The following is a 25,903-nucleotide window of genomic DNA, read 5'->3' as shown; positions in this document are numbered from 1 at the left end:
TTGTTGACAATAACTAATTGCAAACCAGCGTTTAATGTATATATATTTAATATTTTCAGCTGATTCATCAAACGTTAAAAGGGGCACAGATCCATTCGGAGGAGCTCAGACCGGAAATGGATCTAGGAGTTGTGGATCGCGGAACTTTCCAGACATTTTCGTGTTGAGTATCTATATTTTCGTTTTGATATACACTTTAAGAAGTGACTTGGTAAAATTGTGAAAGATGTGAAAGTCGGGTGATTAAATTGTGCAATATAACTAAACCAAATGTTGGGAGATTCGAGTCTGATATTATGAGAGAAGCTGGTCAAGGGAGATAACCCACTTTCTCAAGATGGTTTGAAATATATACTATCAGGCGAATTCGAGTGTTGATTTCGAAACGAAAATTGTAAATAGGCCTGTGTAATATAATAAGTGTATTTATTTCATACAACGTATTGACCAAGTACCAACAGATACACCAGACGTTATTAAGGAATTAGTAGAGTCTGCATTGATAGCGTCATAAGAATTCAAATTGGAATTTTATATTTGGTACGATGGCAGACGTTCGGATATACGTTGTGTTATCTAATTGATAATCTGATCAAAAGATCGTTTTGTATATTTGTTGTAAGTTTAGCACAAGATTGATATTTATTTTTCAACAAAATTACATCAATAAACCCTGGTGTGTGCTGTTCAGATCCACTCGATCTAACATTTTATCCGGAATTCAACTAAACATAGTTAGGGCATTTTATTTTTCATGCATTGTTAACTAAATTCAATACCGTTTTGGATAACTTATTTATTGTGTGTGAAAAATGAACTCTGGTCAGTCCATATTCATGACTGCTTATATATTGTTTCTATTACTGAAATAATGCAAGAAGCAAGATATGCTGCACTGTGAAATGTAAAGTTTTAAAATTAACATCTTGTAATAAAAATATGTTCTATTTCCGTCAGTAATATGATAAACACAACATACCTCGGTTCTGGACCATATTTTGTTAAACTGTTAAAACATATTGGTATTCAACCTTCAGATATGGATGTGTTAGGCACACATACAGTAATGGCTTCTAGTAAATTAATAATGTCAGAAATATAATCTGTATATACGTCGCCATAATTATTAACAAGACTGACTAAATTTCGTTTATCTGGCAATTTAGCATCCACTGGTTGTTGTATTTAACACTTTCTGTTTGCAGTGCATCTTAATCAATGATATTACATCGGGTAAACTTGTGTGCTTTGTATAATTTAGAGACATTTGTGTATATGGTAATAGTTAACGTACTATTTGTGTAAGTTTAATTTGTATTTAATGTAGATAATTTAAAGGGAATGGTTACTGATTGCCATTTTTGGGGGTTTTAAGATATATTATCAACTTTCAATTTATTTTTCAGTGTACGAATCCAACAAAATGACAACGAGTAACCTTCCCCTTTAAGAAATAAATTTATTATTTGGTCTTTGTTATATTTTTCTTATTTATGAATCATTTATATAATTTATATCATTTATTGGTAATTTCTAGGAACACAACATCACTTTATGACTGACATAAAAGTCATTTGTTTCAAGCGTCTTGTGTTTTGTGTGTGTTTTCATATATATATTAGGGAGACCGCGGTAACAAAATTATTTTTCAGATTTCCCACTTATATAAAGTTATAGGTATAATAATAAATAAAGTAATGTAAACCATTTATTATATCTGAAGTTATAGGTAAGTTGTCAGAATAGTTTCCGTTGCTTTGAAGAAGTAGACACAAAAGATGCTATAATATAGTCCAATGGCTAAGCAAGGTCGGATAAAAAAAAATACTTGTGTTTACAGCTACTTGGGTTAAGATTGGATAGCAATCAGTGAACTAATAGATTAATCTTTACATATACTATATCCATACTAGCAGCCTATAGCCTTTGTGGTGTCATTTTAAGTAGGCAAAGTGTGTATTATTTATTTCTTAGCATTTCTAGCTATATTACTGAGTAATTTACTGATTCCTGCTGTAATCATACCGTAAGTTCAGTGTATGCACAAAACCACGTCAGGACCGATGTATGTGTCCTAGTAATTGAGAAAAAAAAGGTTTTGGGTCGACGACTAGGGCTAAACAAAATAGGGTCGATCAGGTAACCGTAAACACAGGTTATATTTTTAGCCTAAGGTACTATAATCCTAAGTTTTGACATTCAATAAGGTGTCCAGCAAAGCGTGAGATAATTACTGCTTCAACTTGTTTTTCAACTGTTGACATTACGGGATAGGGGCTTCAGACAACAACTAGTATTACAAGAAACAAGTTAACATCACAGACTTTGCGTTTCCTTATTATAAATTATGATATTCAGGGAAAAAGATATAGCAACGTTTTTTGAAACTTGGCTAACAAATTACATTTTACCTTTGTCCTCGATAACGTTTTAACCCCTTGTAGATAGTGTCACTGTCCTATTAAGGCACATTTTAAAACACGGGAAACTTGCACGAGCTAAGGGCAGGGGCACACTAGCATGCCACAAGCTACTTTGGATTCACCCCATTTGTGTAATTAAATCATAGGAGAATGTTATAGCTTTAGTTGAGGTCGGTACGCGAGTCAGCGCTGCCTTCCGAGGTTAACAGTTTAATCAAAAAATATGTTTTACGTGCGGGTCATTTATTTATCCATTGTTTATAATTATATATAAATAGAACAAAACTAATTGATGAAATTGACCTCTGGTTTCAGTTTTAAAATACATGGTTTGTCATTACCGAACAATGTGTCCCCCGGTCCCCAACCACCCGCGCAATCTACTTTATCTGTATACGGCCCACCAAAATTCTAAATTCAATATTTTATTCGGACCTCAACCATTGCAATTAAGTAATAAGTAAAATAGAAAACGTTCTAATAATGTAAATATACTGTAATATGTGTAATGATATAATAGGTCAATATGTTATAATACCGCCCGATGTAGTGCTGTAATAGGTCAAGGTTCACAATATAGTCTAATGCAACCCAGTGCGATGCTGTAATAGGTCAAGATGTCATAATACAGCCCAATGCGATGCTGTAATAGGTCAAGATGTCATAATACAGCCCAATGCGATGCTGCAGTAGGTCAAGATGTCATAATACAGCCCAATGCGATGCTGCAATAGGTCACGATCTCATAAGAGTTCATTGTACTTTTATAGAATGCACAGAGAGAAATAAATAAACAGTTTAATAGTGATACCCCTATGATCTCCCTCGTCCCTATTGTCAGATACCCCTCCCCCAACCAGCAATGTAATCTCTCTCTCTAAAAAAAACCTAAATAGCCAGTATACAAAATGTGAATGATCGGAAGTTCATATTTGTCACGCTGTTACGTAAATGAAAGCATAGCTCCCGAAAAAAGAACAGTTGATACAGCGTCTCCCTCATTGACTGACATTTAGTATTTTTAAGTAAGTTTTATTGGGCGCAAATAAATAGACAATATCCAGTACTGCCTTTGTAACGTACAAATAAATTGCTTAGATGTACTTATTTATGTTTAAATATTGAAATAAAGAAATTATTATAATGATAATAGTGTTGTGAATAAGAGTGTTTCGATGGTGTTATATATCTGTTTCGAACAAAAAATACACACAAATAAAATAGGTTCTAATTTGCAAAATATTTAACAGGTATCCGGTGGTTTAAGTGGGTGTAGGTGTGTAAACCAAATGCCAATGTATGAATAAATAAATATCCGATGTACCATGTGTCCATAAATATCACTGGTCACTGTTACTGGACAATATTTCTACAAAGCATCAATCTGTTTTATATAGATCAATATACTTCCGCTACGACTCCTTTGGGGACAGTAGGTTAGCGCATTATCTAGTTAAACACCTCGGAAACAAGATAAAAACCTATACATGTATGTATAACGGAAAACTCATATTCCTGCCACCAGCATCATACATAATTATCATAAATAAGCTAATTTATAATAGGAAAATAAACGTCCAATCATCATCATAATGGAAAATGTACAAAATTTATAAAAAAATGTACAAAATTTCTAATAAGCGTCTAATCTGTGTCCTCCTCATAATCCTCACACAGTAAGGATAAATTGATGTTCTCGTCATATACAGCTTTCTTACCTCCCTTTATGTCTTTGTATCGTGTATTACCATTATCCTCGGCAAGCATAAAATCTAACCCGTGTAAACGCCTGTATACAAACGCTAGGAAGAGATAGAACGTTAACAGTATAACGATATTCATGGCTATGTGAGCGCCGTAAGCTGCCATGGCAAAATGAACATTCCGCATATCCCCTTGATTCCATTGTGGAGCTGGTTCACTTCCTGGAATGATAAATGGAACCTATACTGAAATTGGGCGTTGCTGACTGAGCGAATCATTATTTCTGCATATCGCCGATTTTGTAAAAAAGAAAATAATTAAATGCACAAATGACCGTAAACTCTACAACAGTAATATGTAAAGAGCCAAACCAGTTAGATATCTGAATGAAGAGTTAAAAATGTAAGTTTTTAAATGCATAGCTATAGTATCTCAAAACAAATTGGAAGATTGGTATTACCTGGAAAACGACCATCATGTATGAAGAGTATGAATGCCATTTGAACAAACCAGGTCCCAATTGTCATCACTCCTAACATACGTATAAAAACAGTCGTGAATCCCTTTCTATGAACCATTTCAAACAAAAAGGCAACACCAGTCGGCACAAACGATATGATTTGTAGCTGATGACATATTCGCTCTAAAGGCATTTTATTTTCTGCATGAAGTTCATGGAGATAAAAAGCTACTGCAAACCAGAGGAAGGAAATGGCGAATAATAAATAATTGAGGTCCTTGGGTACCGGAAATCGCATCCACGATATCAAATCTACAACTCCCTGTATAAGGAATAATCCATACACAGTGCAATGTGTCATATTTAAGGTTTTCCGAAAATCTCCATTTTCATCCTCAAATCCGAATCCCTCATCAAAAAATTCTCCTAGAAATCCTGAAAATAGTAGTTAGCATGAATACATTACTTATATGTCATCTACATTTAGTAGGATCTTACCTGTTTGAAGTAAAACAATTTTATTAATGGACTTCACTAACAATTTGTACGAATCCACCAGGGATGCATTCACGAATAAACTGACTCTGTTTAAGGTTCATGATCTTTAATTTGCTGGATATTACTTTATGATAAACCCACACAACTTACACAAAGTACATTATAATATACCTATTAAAGCCATTAAAATACGACCGCAAATTTCTAATGGTGGTAGTCGTCTGTTCCTCATACAGCATCTTGATGACCTGAAGTAGATTTGAGGTATAAATTCCTTTCCTTGACACACACACTGCAAAATAAGAAAACATCATTTTCTATAGCAATCGGATATTTCTCAACTTTTACGACCCATTTACTGTGTGCTACACTTTCTTTTTATAAGCCCACATTTTCATGTGGGCGTATATTGGCGTCGGCCCTGTTCGCATTTAGTTTGTGGACACTCTATAGGTAACAATTGTTATCCGATTTTGACGAAACTTGAAATATAGGATGATATCCCAAAGATCTCCGTTCCTTTCGATACTGGCGCAAGTTTTACGTCTACTGTCACCAGGGGTGATATCGTAGACAATTAAGTTTGTATACGCCTACATTTTCATGTGAACTTATATTGTCGTCGCCCCTGTCCGCCCGTCCACAAATTGTTTGTGGAGACTCTACTGGTCACAATATATATCAGAATTCGACGAAAGTTGGAATATAGGTTAATCTCCAAAGGTTTTCGGTTCCTTTCGATATTGGCATGTATCAGGTTGTAATTTCATGGATTATGACCCCGATTTTACGAAAAATCACGTGTGTAGCTTGTGGGCCCCCTAGAGGTCACACTTTTGACGAAACTTAAAATATATGTTTATATCCAAAAGATCTCGGTTCCCTTCGATATTCGCACATATCGGAGTGTAACTTCCTGGATTATGGCTCACTAGTGTACGTTAAAATCGCGATCTTAGCTTGTAGACCCTCTAGAGGTCACAATTTTTATCCGATTTTAGAAATCGTTTGTAAGTATATCACCGTTACACCCTGGTGATGGTTGAGTCCGATTTTGTGAAAATCAGACCGAAAATGCGCGACAAAATGGCCACTCCCTGTACGCAAATAGTGTAAAAGTATGTAGAACTTAAGTATGAAGAGGGCACAATTTCTATCCGATTTTGATGAAACTTAAATTATATGTTTATATTCTTTGTATAAAAGATACACGTAGTATTTTTTTTAGTTATTTGCAATTTTGAAGGGAGTATTAGGATTAACAGTAATCCACTAATAGGCCCTGCTGAGCTCTAGGGTTAAAGTATGTAATATCAAGGTTGTTGACCCCCTAAAGATTACAATTTTGATCTGATTTTGATGAAACTTAAAATATAGGTTTATATCTCAAAGATCTCAGTTCATTTTGCTGTTCAAGCATGTCAACCCGTTACATCCTGGATTATAGATCCTGATTGTACGAAAAATTACTTTTTTTTAGCTTGTTCTCTGCCCATCTCTTGCAGAATGTCAACCACTTGTTGTTTTAATTTTGTCATACATAGTCGCATTGGACAAGATTACACCCCAGTGGTATCATGGATCCAAGAAACTGCTGACGGGGCTCGCACTGGCTTTCAATGTTTTATATACAAAAATATTCATATTTTTTCCCGACAACTGGAATATTTTATCTGCCAAAGATGTGTGATAAAAAAAGACAGCACATAACAATTTTATTTCCCAGGTAGGCCTATTAAAAAAACAATTACCGATAAAAAATACAATATATATAACAACTGAAAAAATCCGTCATTACATAATACGTTAGCCCAGTTTTGTGATGATCTAATGGAGCGGAATTTTCCCCATAATTACTAACCTAGTAATGGGTATGCTAATATGCTTACTTCTATGCATTTAACTTCTTACTAACACATGTTAAATCGGCTATTTACACATGTAAAATGATAATTTATATGACTTATCTTTTTAAATATTGCATTTAGAATTTGTATTTTGTTGTTCTATTTCCATTATTACTTTCAATTTATTGTAGTATTTCGTTAATATTTTTACATTTCACAAATGTTACGTGATAAAGGTGTCATGATTCTAAGCTCATTTTCGTAACCGATAGCGCTGTTTACAATTGTATGAAGGCTATTTAGGGACATGTAAAATCTCGCCTTTCTCCTAAGCCGACGCACAAAAATCATAAAATATTTTACGTACAAAAGCAAATTATTCTAGATATTTTTAGTAAGTAAATAGGATTCTTTGTCTTGTATTTCCCCCTATACTGTGGTGCAAGACAGTGTTCCTGACAAGGAACACTGCCTAGTCCTTCCAATGAAATGCACGTAAAAGAACCCTTGGCAGTTGTAATTTGAAATAAGATTATGCCGTAGCGCCGCTGTCCGTGTAAAAAACCCTCATATTGCATACTTCATGGCGTATTCCCGTCTTCATTAGCACAGTTTGTGCTGAACGACGGGACGTTAAACACCATTTCATTTAATTTAATCACCGGTTTTGTGTTATGCGGTAGGGGTCTCTTTGGGGATTGGCCGAACAATTCACCACTTGTAGTGATCTTATTAATTCCATACTATAGTTTGATGTCATAACTAATTGGATAAAGGCCAAACGAATTTAAAAATGGCATATTATGTAATACATATACCAATGTTTATTCGATTTAGATGACACTTAAAATATGCGTTAAAGGTCGAAAGATCTTGGATGCGCATATATCTGACATCGTACCACAGCATCTTGGGTTATGACCCCTGTCTTTTACGCAAAAAGTAAAAAATAATATGTATGAATAAAGTTTGTTCACCCAATTTGAGATGAAACTTAAAATATGGGTTAAGGATCGAAAAATCTTGAATGGTTTGATTTCGGTGTACATAGGACTTTCCGTTCAGGAGTTATCCCCCTTTGCCGAAAACATTGTGGGCAATACAGGCTATAGTTTTTAACAGATTATCTTTTTTTGTAATTTGCTTATGCTCCCTTCGCCAAACACCATATCGATATTCAGCATTCTGCAACCGCCCTTTGCAGAAAACTTTGTAAACTCTATGGAGGCTGCAGTTTTTAACAGATATTTTTCATCTTCGATGTTAAGCATTTGGGACATGAGGGGAAGAGCAATATCGATTTTCACTATCATGCGTCCATTTCTTGCACAAATATGGGCGTAGCTTGCTTAAGGAATTCATAGTGGGTGGCGGGGACGCTTTGTTGTAATTTTACATCTGAATTATTATCATTTCCTTTTTCTCAATCAAATATCAAATAAAATAAAATGTTGTTTATAAACCAAAACAAACACAAAAAACGGTGTTCTACTGGTGTATTTCTATATTACTTAAATAATATCAGAATAATTTACTTTTGTACGTAAAATATTTTATAATTCTTCAGAAAAAATAATAGCCTTTTACTTCCCTCAAAAATATCGAGAACGAATATTGGAGAAAAAAAACAGGCTAAATCAATCGATGTGGCACGACAAAGTAGCCTATTTATTCATCTGAAAATATCTAGAATAGTTTGCTTTGGAAGGTAAAATATTTTATTATTTTTGACAGAAAAATGTCATGTCTGACGGTTATGAAAAAGGCCAGGTTTTACATGTCCCCAATGAGCCACCATATAGTAATCAGCGCCATCTGTTAGCATAATGAGCCTTAAAATTGTGATAAGTCATAATTCTAACTCTCATTATGGTAACAGGTGGCACTGTTTACTATATTGTGGCTTATTGATGGCATGTGAAATTGTGCCCTTTTTTTATATAACACGACATATTTCCTTTCAAACATAGGTACAAAAGTAAATCATTCTCCACAATTTTGAAAGAAAAAATAGGCTATTTTTTCTCTTAAGAAAAATAAAGTATTTTCCCTGCAAAGGTAAATTATTCTGATATTATTTAAAGCGAGAATTTCAAATTTTCTAAGAAAGTCAAAACATAATTATTTCTATGTATTTTGCTCAATATGTTATCAAATCACTATTATACGATCATGGGCATTATTTCCCACCCTTAAAAATCTATGACACAGGAAATAACAACACAATTACCTCCCCTGTTTTGCTATTGACAACATGGGGCAGCCATTTTCCAACGTTGGAATTTGAAGTTAAAAATGATATTTTTGCCAATTTCTCAGCTGGCAATAGCGAATAATAGGATTAATAGGATTATTCTTTAACAAGGTAGGGCTGTTTATGGATACCATCTATTTTAAGGCTTTATTTTAATACATTTTAAAAATATAACTTGAAAATTTGCAATTGCAACTTTAAGTATTCTAGAAATACACCAGTAGAACAAAACCAGCGGCTGCCAGACAAGATACGCCCACATTTTGCAAGAGATGGATAGAGAACAAGCGAAAAACAAAAACAAATGTTTGTACAATCAGGGGTCAATAATCCAGAAAGTTATGGTTCGAAATTCGCAAATATCAAAAGGGACTACGATTGTTGGAATATAAAGATATGTTTTAAGTTCCATCAAAATTGGATAAAAATTGTGACCTCTAGAGGGTCCATAACCTTTGAATTAATACTTATATACAATTTGCACACAAAGAGCGGCCATTTTGTCGGCAGTTTCATTTCGATTTTTCCAAAATTCCAATTCAACCTTCATTATGGTGGAGGAATAATGATCTAAACGGTTTTTAAAATCGAAAAAATAAAAATTGTGACCTCTAGAGAATCCACAAGCTAAAAATGTGAGTTTTCGATCAATCAGGGGCCATAATTCAGGAAGTTAGAACCCGATATGCGCGAATATCGACAGGAGCCAAGATCTTTGGATTATAAACATGCATTTCAAGTTTCATCAATATCGGATCAAAATTGTGAGCTCTAGAGTGATATAATCAAACGTTGTTTGAAATCGGATAATAATTGTGACCTTCAGAGGGACCACAAGCGAAAAAAGGCGATTTTTCGTACAATCAGGGGCCATAATTCAGGAAGTTACGATCCGATATGCGCAAATATTGAAAGGAACCAAGATCTTTGGGTTAGAAACATGCATTTCAAGTGTCATCAAAATCGGATTAAAATTGTTACCTCTAGAGGGTCCACATCCTTGATACACCATATTTTTACTATTCACGTACAAGCGGCGGCCATTTTGTCCGGCAGTTTTCGTCCAATTTTCATGACATTCGAACTCAACCTTCATTACGATGTAATATAAACAAACGTTTTTTGTTTAAATCGGATAATAATTGTAACCTCCAGAGGGACCACAAGCTAAAAAAGGTGATTTTTCGTACAATCAGCGGCCATAATTCAGGAAGTTACGATTCGATATGCGCAAATATCAAAAGGAACCAAGATCTTTGGGTTATAAACATGCATTTCAAGTTTCATCAATATCGGATCAAAATTGTGAGCTCTAGAGTGTCCACAAGCTAAAAACGCGATTTTTCGTACAATCAGGGGCCATAATCCATGACATTATGGTCCGATACATGCCAATATCGACAGGAATCGAGATCTCAGGGAGATAAAGCTATATTTCAAGTTTCGTTGAAATCTGATACAAATTGTGACCTGTAGAGTGTCCACAAACAAATTGTGGACGGACGCCCGGACGAAAAAACAGGGGCCACGACAATATACGTCCACGTAAAAATGTGGGCGTATAAAAAATTGTGTTTGTTTTGGTTTATAAATAGTATTTTATTTCAGTTGAAATTAGATTGAGAAAAAGGAAATGATACTTCAGGTGTAAAAGTACAGCGCCTGGAGCCACAGGATTTTCGAAAAAGGGAGGTTACAGAAGGCTGAATATTAATAGTGTTTTCGGCTAAGGGGACATAACCTAATACGATAAAAAAAAATCTGTTAAAAACTATAGCTTGTATCCCGTTCACAATGTTTTCGGAAAAGGGGGATAACTCTTGAACGGAAGGCCCGATGCTCACCAAATTCAAACAAATCCAGGATATTTCGATCCCTAACGCATTTTAAGTTTCATATAAAATTGGGCCCAGACACTTCGTGCATACTTCTCTTTTAGCGTAAAAGACAGGGGCCATAACCAAAGATGCTGCGATCCGATATAGATGCGCGAACCAGTTCCGTCGACCTTCGACGCATATTTTAAGTGTCATCTAAAAATTGGTATATGTATTACATGCTTTGCCACTACAGGTATTTACGTAATTTTAACCGTAAGTTACGGTCCGATTTCCTCCAAATCGAATTCATCAGGGATTGTTGTGTATTAAAACATATAGATAAATATATAGTTACGCGATTTTCGTTCAACCAAGGGCAAAAATCCAGGAAATTACGGTCCGATAGTACCGTGATAATACTCAGCGCTAGAGTCTATGAGATGTATGTGTTTTCACGATTATAAAGGGAAATTAACTATGGCTGCAAAGAATATATTGGAGATTGTGGATAACGCTACGCAGGTTATTAATGAGGGTAATGCTGTTATTACACACTTGGCGGATATAGTTACAAGCATAGAAAAAAGATTATCCAATAATGGACGAGAAATAAAAAGAATGGACTCCATAGAAAAAATAAAGTCCTAAGATTAGAGTCAGATATTGATAGTGTGAATAATAAACGTGTGAAAACGGATACAAATGTAAAAAGGATAGAATCCAAATGTGCCGAAATCGGGGAAAAGGCAGAATTAAATTTAGTGAGTATAGCTAACTTCACAAGTAGGTTTCAACAGGTGAACGATCATATAAACCAGTTACGCGATCATGTTGATTCGGTAATGGCAGAAAATGATAACCTCGCTGAAACCATTACTGATCTCCAAATAATCTAATATTCAATAGATTACGAGAAATAGCTAACGAAAACACGGAATACAAATTGAGGAAATTTATATTCTACGAGTTAGAAATTGACTATAAAATAAAATTTGGAAATTTTCACTGTTTCGAAAGAGTAGCCGAGGGTAAATCCAGCCAAATTGTAGCCCGTTTTATTTACCACAAGGATCTGGAACTTGTTATTACTAGGGCCTATGAGCTAAAGGCTAAGCTATTGACACCGCGCAATAACGTGGACGATACAGTAAACCAGTTTGGCAGGCAGTTAATTAACCTATGTAAAGCAACAGACTTAAAGGACAATATTGGTGCCAGTCATTATCACATATGCGTTAGAGCTGGTTAAACACATTCCAAATATACTTTTAACACAGAGATCATTGCAACGATAGCTGAGTAATACAGGTTTCCCGTATCGGAAGTGACGAACGCCAAAGGAAAACACGAGTCACGGCTCTATATAACTGACTAAAGCGACGAGTGATAACAGATACACGGCCGAATTTCTGCTCACTAATAATTCCTTTGAAGACCAACAGTTGTTGTGTGAGACTGTGAGAGGATATCTGACAATTCATAAAAAGAATTGACTGCCACTAGATAAGAGAACACGAAAGAAAAACAGAAAAAGTCCATGCATTACCGTGTTTTTATAAGGTATAGAATGAATATAAACAAGGGAATGTACGGACTATTTCTATTTTTCTCGTGTTCTTTTATCTAATGACATTCAATTACTTTATTGAATTGTCAGATATCCCCTTACCGTCCCATATAACAACTTTTGGTCATCGAAGGAATTATTGGTGAGTAGAAATTCGGCCGTGTATCTGTTATCACTCGTCGCTTCAGTCAGTTATAGAGAGCCGTGACTCGTGTTTTCCTTTGGCGTTCGTCACTTCCGATACGGGAAACCTGTATTACTCAGCTATCGTAGCAATGATCTCTGTGTTAAAAATATATTTGGAACGTGTTTAACCAGTTCTATCACATATGTGATAATGACTGGCACCAATATTGTCCTTTAAAGGGCACACGACTCTTATTTTTCGAACCATAAATGGGTCTAAAAGCACATACTGTATTAATAAAGTGTTTTATATTCAATTTTTAATCAGTTATGTTCGATGAAAAACGCGTAGGCCCTAGTGACCCTACAGTCCAAACTGAACGACAATCGTTTACGCCTAATTTTAGCCCATTCTTCGGGGTTTTTTTATTATTGTTTTATCATTTGTGAATCAGCCATTACTTTTTACTACCACATTGTAATTTAGGATATGTTTTCTTTGTTCATTCATTTTGCGCCCGAAACGATAGGGTAAACGACTCGTCTACGGATTTTAAAATGTTAATTGTGTCTCAAATTTAGGATCCTACATTTTCACGGTTACATAACAACAACAATATGGATTGAAATGTACCTCTATTGAATTCTAATTTGTGTTTTTAATTTCGAATATTATGGAAAATATTGAGTTAGAGACGTTAAAATCGAAGCGGAAGCCTCTGGAAAATTATGTAAGTACATACACCTGATAACGTCGAGTCGGCACAAACCAGAAACTAGGTCATTTTGGGACTAATATAGGGTCTTTAGCCGTGCGAGGAAAACGCAGGACTCGCATAAAATCACAAGGTTAGACAGGCGACAAAACTCTTTGTCACGAACAATCTGGAAATCTAAACCACGTCAGTTAAAGGACAATATTGGTGCCAGTCATTATCACATATGTGATAGAGTTGGTTAAACACATTCCAAATATAATTTTAACACAGAGATCATTGCTACGATAGCTGAGTAATACAGGTTTCCTGAATCGGAAGTGACGAACGCCAAAGGAAAACACGAGTCATACCTCTATATAACTGACTGATCTGACGAGTGATAACAGATACACGGCCGAATTTCAGCTCACTAATAATTCCTTCCAAGACCAAAAGTTGTTATATGGGACTGTAAGAGGATACCCGACAATTCAATAAAGTAATTGAATGTCATTAGATAAGAGAACACGAGAAAAATAGAAATAGTCCGTACATTCCCATGTTTATATTCATTCTATACCTTATAAAACATGGTAATGCACGGACTTTTTCTGTTTTTCTTTCGTGTTCTCTTATCTAGTGACAGTCAATTCTTTTTATGAATTGGTGATAATGACTGACACCAATATTGTCCTTTAAGAATTGTAAATGGTAGGCACAAAGATGATCGCAATGGAAATCTTACTTTTTGTAGCAGTAAAGGTCCAAGTTTAATAGATTATAATAGTTGATTGAAAAGCTATTGATATTATTGATCATTTTGAATCGGGCAATTTTAATGAATTCTCAGATCATTCCCAACTTGTTTTTCATATTTTCAAAGAAATACAATTCGATCTATTAGTGGAAGAGCCAACTTGTATCAAAACCATAACAAAAATAAATGTTTCAGTGGATTGAAGTAATGCCGATAAGGTCGAACACATTCGCGTTATATTAAGAATTAATCAAGACTTATTGTTGCAGCCATGCGAAACAAACGCTTTTAACCACATCACTATTGATAGGGTACCCCATGTGTCGAGAATTTTCCCTACTAAAAGTGATACTCAACACGGTGAATGTGCACGCTTCAGTGGCTTGTCTCGAAGTGATTTCTGGCTAGTCACTCACTCTATTTGAGTCTATAAATAGCCACCGCACGTGAAATTCTCAACACATACAATGTATATCAACTATTACAGACGTTAAACATCTATTGGTTCTGAATTGTAGTAATATTTAGCTTTTTGGTTATTACAGCAGCTTTAGAAATTACGTTCGTTTTATTGTTTAAATTACTTTATTATTAACTATAACGTTAGGGCTGCATCTTTTGGTTTAGTACAAATAACATCTCTGGAAAACTCGGGTTACACAGGAACATGATACTAGCAGTAGTTTCATTGAACTTTTATAAGGTTCTTAAAACATTGTTGAGTTGCCTACCGTGCGTGTTTCTAAATTCAATTTCCTTTTCCAGTTTTCTGTCATGTCTCGTAAAAAAGGGAAGTGTGACACTACTAGTAAGTGCAGGGGGACTGCACCACACAAAATTTACACAAAAACAAATACACGGACAGGACATCATACTCAGGAAAACACAAACATACAGATTAAATAGATCAATTATGAATTACTTCCCCTTTGTAAAACGGTCCGTGATACTAGGGTGTCACTATCGTCTAGGCCTTTCTTCGATTTCACGTTGTGATAACTATTTCCAATGTTAAATTAAGACTGCAATACTGTTTACGTTAACTATGTTTTTATATCTTTACAACATCCATAATACAGGAAACTAGACACACATCTATGACATTAAATATAAGCTACATATAAGTTCTCTTTCCCCAGCTTGTGTTTACTAGATTACGATTAACATTCATTCTCTTTACCCCACCATTTCGTAGGACAAGTTTACTGATGTACCCCCTAACATCATATGGCTCTCCTACGACTTAACGGGGTGCTCTCATCCGAACGATGTTTATTTCCCAGCCTCTCAGCCCAGGAGGCTGTGGCGTTCCCAGCTTCCTAATGATATCTAAAGGAAATTCAACCGCGCACGTTCGTTATAGAGGTTACGTGCATGAGTCATGTATCGAGCCCCGGGAAATTGACCAGGCACCTCCTTTATCGGATTGGTCAGCTGCACAGACGCTACCCTGGATTTCAACATAGTATACTTATATGGGCACCTCGGATATGGCGGCTAACCACGTTTCTAACACATTATGGGACTATTTGGATTATCAGACTATGATGTCATTGCCCGACTTTAGACCACCAGTGTTGTTCGCCCATTTCTTGTCGTCAGTGGTACTAGCTAACGACGACGAAACATTAACCAGAACCTCTCTACAGAACTTAGGTAACCTCCACAGTATATAGACCCCATAGTGTTATAGTATTCTTGATTATCCCGGTCTGTCAATCAGACGGAGAATGGTCATTAGACTGGTTAAGCGAGACTAATTTCAAAACAAGGGCACGTAACCTATTTTTTGCTCAAAAGTGCCTGGCTGTTATGGACGACACTCGGAACCATTTTGCAGTCTATTATTTATCGATGGTTAAATGGTCATAACTTATTAAGTACAACATGGTCGTTTATTTAGTGACTATAAATGTGCCAAACAGATTTAAGGATTGGTATATATATAAATATTGTGTTGTAATTGTCGAGCTATTTGAAGATATTTATTTATGGTGGGGCATCCTACTTTTGAATATAGTGTCAATAAGTTATCACTAGCTTTACAAGATTTGATGTTTATTACACTGTGACAACTGTACGCCCCAGTCGTATTAACAAGTGAACCAGAATAGAAAAGTCATGGTTCACAGAGGCGTGTCGTGCTTAATACAAAGAAAATAAATCAATACTTAGCCGTTGCAGCAAGAATAAAACAAAAGAAAATAGCTTAGATTTAGTACACGCGAATCTTATAAGAAAATAGAAATTAAATTAAAATATGAACATAAGAATAATACAGGAAACCATTTTGAGTTTATTAGAAAATGTTTTATAAACGCCTATCCAGAATTAATTCAAATTTAGATATAGACGCATTTTATACCCATTTCAAGAACGTATCATCGTCTAATCCTGTCCAAAATGTCGTCGTTGATAACTTCCTAGATACCTGTGTGAATAGTGACGTAACGGACCTAGATCAACCGATTACTGTGACTGAAATAAGAGAAAATATTAAACGGTTACATTTAAATAAAGCATCAGCTAGTGACAACATTAAAAACAAGATACTAAAATATTTTTAGACGGAACTTACATGTATACCATGTCTACTTGAAATATTTAATAACATCTTTGAATATCGTACCGGTTTTCAAAAAAGGGGACCCGAATAACCCCGCTAATTTTAGAGGTATTACAATTGTATCTTGTTTGGATAATCTCTTTACTTCGATTTTAAATAACAGATAGTTACAATTTGATAAAAACAATAATAAAATAAGCACGTGCCAGTTTGAATTTCCTAAAAATCAATCAACAGTTGATGCTATATTTATTTTACAGGCTCTTGTCAATAGAAGTTTAAAAAATAAAAGGAGATTGTATTGTTGTTTTATAGATTATTAATGGGCATTCGACTATGTTAACAGATCTAACTTATGGTATAAATTAATTCATGATGGTGTTAAAGGGAAGATACTTACAATTATCAGATCATTATATGATAAAGTTAAATGTAGTGTGAAATATAATGGAGATCTATCTGAATATTTTGAAAGTAAGAATGGATTATTTCAGGGCGAGGTCATCTCTCCGCTTTTATTTTCATTCTTTGTTAACGATTGTGAGTCTCAATTTATATCTGATAATTGTCCTTCAGGTAATATCCAAACACTTAATTTATTCCTTTTGATGTATGCAGATTATAATGTCATATTTTCAGAAACTATTGAAGGCCTTCAAAAACTTTTAGTTTCTATTTACAATTATACACAGATATGGAATATGACCGTTATGCTGATAAGTGGGGGAAAGACCAAAACCACGGAGTCCTGGACCTTTAATAACGTTGATGTAGATATTGTAGATAATTTTAATTACCTCGGAATATTATTAAATTTCAATGGTAAATTCAACTCCACACAACGGAAATTAGCAGACAAGGGTAGAAAAGCTCTATTTTCAGTTCAAAACGTGTGTAATGATTAATATTTTAACCAAGCTTTCTGTATTTGATACATACATAGGTACTATTTTTTCGTACGGTTTGGAGATAGGGAAATTCACAAAGCAGGGGAGGTCGAAAAAATTCATACTAATTATCTCAAAAGACTTCGGTGGACACGTAATTCTACGAATACCTGTATGTTATATTTCGAACTGGGCAGGTACCCATTAGAAATTACTCGTAAAATTAAAATATTTAAATATTGGATTCGATTATGTAATATGTAAAACAATTTACTTCGCCAATGTTTTAGAGATATGCTTATAAATGAATTATTTAAATTAGGGCCTGGTTATATGTGGGAAAACTCATTTCATATGATTCGAAAATCCGATATTTTAATCATTAAAGGGAGACTACTCGACATATTTAAACACGAATGCTACGCTCAATTAAGACAATCATCTAAGGGGGTTATGTATAAACAAATCATTGATATCTTTTCCTTGCAATATTAGCTAACAAAACAAATTAATAGTAAATACCGTAAAGAAATAACGAAAATAAGAATCTCAAGCCACAATCTTAACATCGAAAAGGGAAGATATAATAAAATTAAAAGATGCGATTTAGAAGATATTGAAGATGAATATCATTTTATTTAAATCTGCGCACTATATACGGATTTTAGGACTAAATATATAAAGAAATACTTTTTTTTTTACCAACTCCAGTTTCCATAAGTTAATTCAATTATTAAATACCGATAAAACTAATGAATTAATTAATCTAGGAAAATTTCTATATTTGGCAAACAAGCAACGTGCATAGAAAAACGGTTGCTCTCCTATATTTCTAACATATATTAAAATATCTAACCTAGTTTGATATGTGTTGTATATATGTGTTTGATATGGTTTTTATACATATTGTATTTATTTATTTGTTTGTACTGTATGTTATACCTGATGAGTCTTTGACTTAAAGGAATAAAGAACTTGCGACTATAAATAGTCATCGCACAGGCAATTCTCTACACATCTATCAACTATGGAATAATGTACCATCTAGTTTAAGATGTTGTACATCTCCCTCTATATTCTTTTAAAAAACAACTTAAAACACATTTATTTAAACATACATTATGCAAGAGCAAATCTGATTATTGCAAGTCTTAATTTAGGCTTCAGATGTTATAGAAATTATAAATTATAAATAAAGATGAAATTTGATAAAATGTTATCAACGACCACTAAAGCGGTGGACACACTAGCCGAATGATTCGGCCGAATCGTTCGGCCGAATCAATCGGCGTCGAAATTCGCCTAGTGTGACCACTGTCATTCGGCCGAATAAAACAGGTTTGATATATTCGGCCGAATTATATTCGCCTGGTGTGTCCGCTTCGCCGAAGCATTCGGCCGAATATAGAATTCATTAGCCAATCACCACTCATATCGAGAAGTCATGGGATAGATTAAAGACATAGACGCCGCCATGTTTAATCATGTGACGTGAAAGGTGATGCAATCGACAGATTAAATCGGGCGAAGCATTCGGCTAGTGTGTCTACTCATTCGGCCGAATAAAATTAGGCACCGATTGATTCGGCCGATCGATTCTGCCGAACGATTCGGCTAATGTGTCCACTGCTTTATCTGAAATAAACACAATTGATTAATGAATAGCTTGTTGTGGAGTATTTACAATGATTTGATCGGGTTTTAATAATCACAGCACCCTAAAAATATGTATTTTAGGAGAAACTGGGCGTTACCCATTATATACTATATACTTTGTTAAGTGTATCAAATACTTGCTGAAATTATTGACTATGGAAGACACCAGATTACCTAAGCAAATTAACAAACTGTTCTATAATCTTGATCATAATGTTAGACCAAATTGGGCATCATCATTAAAGATCTATTATTTCGCTACGGATTTGGGTATATTTGGTTGTCTCAATCAGTTAGTAATTCAAAAGCCTTTTTATATATGTTCAAACAAAGACTGCGGGATACTGGACAACAAGAATGGCATTATAATATGTCAAATAATAACAGATTGCAATACTATTCAAGTTATAAATTAACCATAGAGGTGGACAGATACTAAATTAATTTGAAAATGGACCAAAATATGTAAAATCTACATGTAGACTTAGAATAGGTAGCCACAATCTTATGGTTCTGCAGGGTAAATGGAAAATGATTCCATACGAACAAAGACTTTGTAAGTTATGTAATACTAATACCATCGAAGACGAATGTCACTTTGTAATTATTTGTACTGCTTATAATGATTTTCGCAATTCATATATAAACCAGTATATTGTTTATACCACATCCTAAGGCCAAAACTTTGTAAATCTTATGTCCTCTAAAAATCCCGAAACAATTATCAATCTATCAAAATTCGCCTACCATTCCTTTTGTCACAGGAGTATTTTAATGAAAGAAAAGCAATACCTATCACTGAAAGAAGCTTCAATGTATATCCTTGTACATTTGTATTCATTGTATTATTTAAACTTATTAAGTTATTAATTAACTAAGCATTATAATTGAATAATTTATTTATGCGCTTTTTGTATATTGTAAATACGTTTACATTATAATGATCAATGTAAAAATAGATTTATATCAATCAGTTTAATTTAATTTATGTCTAAAAAATTAATGCCATGTATTATTTCTATAAATGTTTAATTTGTTTTAATTGCCTTGTTCTGTGTTGCTGCTGGCTCTTCTTTCTCTTTTCAGGTAACGTTTATCTGGGGAGAGTCATACGCAAGAAAAACCCTAATGGAATGCATTTAACTTTTAATCGCTGTAGCTGTGAACCATATTGGACGAACAGTTTTTAATATGTAAATAATCCACGGGTCCAGCAATGTGGTTTTTACTGCGAGCACTAAGCTTTTCCACTTAACGCAAGCGGATTCTTTTTCCGCACTGATGACACCAAAAATCAGTCAGCTGGACCTCCTGTTTTAACCTGTTTTTATTATGACAAAGGGAGAAGATGACCCGCCCTCTCTTCTCGCGACAGTGATTTTATATGTGTGCTTTAAATTGACTTTGTGATATACAATGACTTTTTATTTTGTGTTTTTACCAATTTTAAGGTGACTTGATTTACACAGACGTTTTTATTTTATGTTTCTACCAATTCTCAACCCATTAAGTGTAAATAATTTAATCAAATCAACCTGTCCATAATATCATATTTCATGTATTGGACATTAAATCTTTAATAATCAACAACAACAATTTCATTTTTTATCATTGCTTGATAATGCCTAGAGAAGCCTAGTCGAAACGTCGCTGTAAGCAGTAATTGTATTCCATAGAATTGTGACCAGTATACTCCAGTTCAATTACTAAACTCCATTGAAACAATTTTAAAAAATCTATTGTTGACGGTTCTGAACAGCAGTAATAATTAGCTTTTTGGTTATTACAGCAGCTTTAGAAATTGCGTTCATTTTATTTTTTAAATTGCGTTATCATTAACTGTACCGTTTGGAGTGGCATCTTTTGGTTTAGTACAAATAATATCTCTGAAACACTTGCGTTAGGCAGGAAAGAACATTACACTAGCAGTAGTTTCATTTTACTTTTACAAGTTTCTGAAAACAATTATTGGGTTGCCTAACGTGCGTGTTTCTAAATTCAATTTTTTGATCCAGCTTTCTCTTATGTTACGTAAAAAAGTAGTCTTGATTATCCTGACCGGTCTGTAGACTGGTTAAGCGAGACTAATTTCAAAACAGGGGCACGTAAACTATTTTTTACCCACAAGTGCCCGGATGTTATGGCCGACACTCGTAACCATCTTTCAGTGTATTATTTATGGACGGTTAAATGGTCATAGCTTATTAAGTACAACATGACCGTTTATTTAGTGACTATAAATGTGCGAAAATGATTTAAGGCTTGGCGTATTTTTAAATATTGTGGTGTAATTGTCGAGATATTTGAAGATATTTATTTATGGTAGGTCACCCTACTTTTTGCATACTGCATTGCACACGGTATTTTCAGTATTTGCACGTCAAATCAAACTAAGGATAGTTATTTTTCACTTCAGAGCATTTTGGCGCGGTAATATGAAGACAGTGGCGAACCGTTTTCTCACTCAAGAATCGTAGTTCTTCGACTGTACTTACGTTTCTAACCAATGGTGATAATATTATTTCAAATAAAAAATATCCGATCAGATATGCTGGTATATTTTACATGCCGTATAAAGCCACAGTAAACGTAAATTCAACTGTCAAAATATTTTAATTCTCTTCGAAAAGAACTGTCAGCCATTTTGACTATTTCCATTTATTTTTTTATGAGACAAAAGGAAACATCAAATAATCACAGTTTGAGTTAATCATTAGGAGTTAATAATGACTTGAGGTAGACTTTTCATATATCGTTGGCAGTATACGTAATCATTAATCCGACACAATTGATAAGTATTAGTCGATGGCATGATCCGGATTATCAGCGAGTTGATTAATTTATAGTATACCGCCACCCGATTGACACTCATTGCAAATAAAAGATTCATCTAGGATATATACGATTATAATTTTCAGATTTTTTTCCACTGTTATCGCCCAAATCAAATTTTAATCGTCACTTTAAAGGACAGTATTGGTGTCAGTCATTATCACATATGTGATAGAACTGGTTAAACACGTTCCAAATATACTTTTAACACAGAGATCATTGCTACCATAGATGCGTAATGAAGCGTTCAAAGAACGGAAGTGACGAAAGCAAAAGGAAACACGAGTTATCCTCCTATATAAATGACTGAAGTGACGAGTGACAACAGTTGTTATATGAGACTGTGGGTGGATATCTGATAATTCTTGGCGCATGAGGCACGGAACTGTGGGTATTCTACTAGAAATGTGTTAATCAAATGTCTGGCTTATGACCCCTGACGCATCCCCACTACAACTGGTCAGATCTTCATGTATTAGAGGTCATCGAAAGTATAAAAAACGAAACGAAATATATATCACCCCTGTAAACGGGTCGTGAGTCGCTTTTAATAAATTATATATTCTTTGTAGATTAACGCCCCTTTTGGAGACTTCTTTATTTGATACATTTTTACAGAATTTAGACAATTTATACTATTTATGATACGTAAATCCCAATATACATACACCACTGTATTAGTAAGTGCAGGTGATCCGCACTACACGCAATACAAACCCGATAAGACAAACCGACGGACAAGACAAACTACACATTGCAAGAGAATAAAAAATTCAAATCAAATGAATGGATTCGGGGGCCAGTAGTAAGCGTCCACTGTGCTGTACAGTTCCGTCAAAAGGAAAAAAAATATGCAAAAGAAAGACAATGGGATAGTCAGCCAGTTGACGTCATGAGTGAGAACGCCAACAAAGGGCGATAATCTGGATAGAATTTTGGATAACGATAAAAATTAAAAAAGTGTAGTGAAATGAAATAGGGTTTAACGTCCTACTGTTCTGTTCCTGACCGGGATAATGAAGACGAGCATACGCCATACAGTGTGAGGTGAATTTTGCCCGGACAGCGGCACTAAGGCCCACTCTTATATCGAATTCCAACTGCCAAGGAATCTTTCACGTTCACGCAAATGTTTACACGAGACCTCGGGTTTTGGACCCATCCAAACGACTATACGTTGTCCCTTGCCAGGCCGCCCTCTGTTCTGTACCACTGACAAGGAAGGGGGAATCACGCCGGAAAATCTGGATGAACTTTCTCGGTCCAATGCAGGGATCGAACACCCAACCTCCAGGTTAGCGAGCCAACGTCTTACCAGCCTAGCCACCGTGAGCTAAGCACAAGCAAGAGAACATTCTGCAGTATGGTGGGTTAAAATTTTACTCTAATAGTAATTGCAGGAGAACCGCACTACACAAAACCGATAAACTAAACCTGTGTACAAGACAAAACTGTACATGAATGAAAGAAATAAACAGCACATATCAAATTAAGTGAACGGATTCGGTAGCCAATCATAAGCGCCCACCTTCGTTCTCTAACCAAATTCGTTAGAACTGAACATCGGTGTGTATATAATCAAACGCACACAGTTTGATTTTCTTAAAATGTAGTTTCCTTATACATGTGTACACCATTAATGAAAAAAATCGAAATGTGTTGTTTTACCCGAATATGTTCTCTGAATCCGTGATAGGTCCACCATAGAGAAAGAATGATAAACATTGATCCTGCTTGAAGATGAGCCCAAAAAGCCCCCATGGTGAAAAACTTGAGATGCGTTACTGACGACGTACAAAGAGGAGCTGATATCTAAATTGATGAAGCAATGCCTAAATCAGAATTTGTAGTGTCTCCTATATATTCGTCACGCGTCTTTGCTTTTATATATGAGTAATAAATGAGCACAGTCGTTTAGCTGTGTATATCAAACAGCTGTGACCGGGGAAAATGAATAGAATTTATCAAATGTAATTGAAATGGACATCAATGTTAAACGATCTACCTGAATGGCTTACATACGTTCTGCCCTACAGCCGCCTATAACGTGGAAAATTTCATTCAAAAATAACAAAAATTTTCCGTGTTTACGTAAAATTACCATAGACAGTACGTATCCATTAACTGTTGTTCAGACAAAATTTCCCCTACAGTATAGTGTATGGTGCATTTCCATCTTCATTAGCTCGTTGGTACAGAAAAGTAGGACGTTTGATCCCATTTCATTTCATGTAAGCGAGATTATCAAATTAATGAAATGAAATAAAATGAAATGGGGCTTAATGCCATTATCAAATACAAGGACAAATAACTCGTCTGAAACCGATTCTCCATCAGTAGATATGGATTAAGACTTATTATTAGAAATGAAACGAAATTGGGTTTAACGTCCCTCTGTTCTGGCTGGACCAATGAAGATGGGCATATGCCATACAGTGTGCTACGAGGGAAAATTTTAACGGGCAGCGACGCTACGACCTACACTTTTACCGAATTCCAACTGCCATGGCACCTTTTACGTGAACGCCAATGTGTACACGGGGCCTCTATCGGCGTTTCCACTAGGCTGATTTATAGTCTTTATCCAAGCAATAATAAAGGTTAGTGTATCCGGTGAGGATGACGCTGGCTCGCTCAGCAGGATTGCTCGGGTTCGCTCCCGCCGTTGGCGAATTACCAAAGGCGATTGAAACGAGTTATGTATAGAAAAAAAATCGCCGTTTTGAGCTCACTCGACTCTTAATTCTGTACATGTATGCACCTATATGAACAGAAATGTTGTCTCAGATCTTCTGATTTTATCAAATTCGCATGAAATCCCACAGACCTCATGCCAAACGTGACTGTATGTCCACATCGGCCCCCTCTGCTGAAATTCCTGGACACGCCCCTGGGCTCGAACATTTTCCCAGATTTTCGTGGGATTGAACGCTTTGTGCCACAGATGGGGCAACATGTAATCGATAACTTTGAGAGAACCCTCGACGAAACGTCGCTTTAATTAAGATAGTAGAATTTTGTTCCATATTACATTTTTGTGTTTAATTACGGATGTGAATTGCCAAATGCTGCTCAAAGAAAATGTGACAACCTTTGCTCAAAAGCAAGTATGATGTTCGCCATACACAAACTCGAAATCATGAATATTCACCAAAACCTGGCAGAGGATGTATTTTCAAACCCTTTTCTTCGAAATGCCCCTTGAACCTTACTTCGTGGGTAGCCTAGACATTGTCCTGCTCCATACTGTCGATATCATTGGTTGGAAGTGCTTCAGTTTCTGTCCACCGGTCGTAATACAAACACATGTGGTTTGGCAATTAAATCACACATATTGTTAATGTCCTCGGTGCCCATAATCAGAATATATTATATAGGATAGAGTAACATATGGCACCATATGAGGAATATTTCTTTAATTGTAAAGAGATCATGGGTCAATAATACATTTCATTCAAGTTTCATACTATAACAGCATGGACAGAATCATATATACATGATATAACACTTAGTATTATACAGTCAATTTCAAAACTGGAATATTTGGTTTTCTCCGGAAAGCAGTTTTGTAGCTTTTGAAGGCTAAGAAAGTATATTTCGATTCGCTATTTGTTTCATAATGGCAATACTTGTTGAATTCAATAATCCGATTAACGTCTCTGTGCTGGGGTTTTCATAGAAATAAATAGGTATTAATTAGTGCCGTAAATCGAGGGCACGTTCTAAGAAGAAATGATACCCGGATTCAATGTTGGGTACAGTACACAATGGACATAATCTCTAAAGTCTTGTTAATGAAAATTTTCGA

At 35.0% G+C, this 25,903-nt stretch overlaps 1 protein-coding gene across 1 annotated transcript; it reads right to left on the bottom strand.

Annotated features, from left to right (window-relative positions):
• Window positions 1-30: 30 nt before the first annotated feature.
• On the bottom strand, window positions 31-23,973 carry LOC126817577 (transmembrane protein 45B). The gene is made up of 4 exons (XM_050544640.1): window positions 23,764-23,973; window positions 5,257-5,377; window positions 4,588-5,022; window positions 31-4,348 (listed from the first exon to the last, which is right to left on the bottom strand). The coding sequence occupies exons 1-4, from the start codon at window positions 23,854-23,856 to the stop codon at window positions 4,068-4,070; spliced, it is 930 nt and encodes a 309-aa protein (XP_050400597.1). The 5' UTR covers window positions 23,857-23,973; the 3' UTR covers window positions 31-4,067.
• Between the last annotated feature and the right edge of the window lie 1,930 nt (window positions 23,974-25,903).

Source organism: Patella vulgata, chromosome 4 (assembly GCF_932274485.2).
Source record: "Patella vulgata chromosome 4, xgPatVulg1.2, whole genome shotgun sequence".
Taxonomy (NCBI): domain Eukaryota; kingdom Metazoa; phylum Mollusca; class Gastropoda; family Patellidae; genus Patella; species Patella vulgata.
The sequence above is the reverse complement of the archived record's forward strand: the minus strand, read 5'-3'. Positions and strand labels throughout refer to the sequence as shown.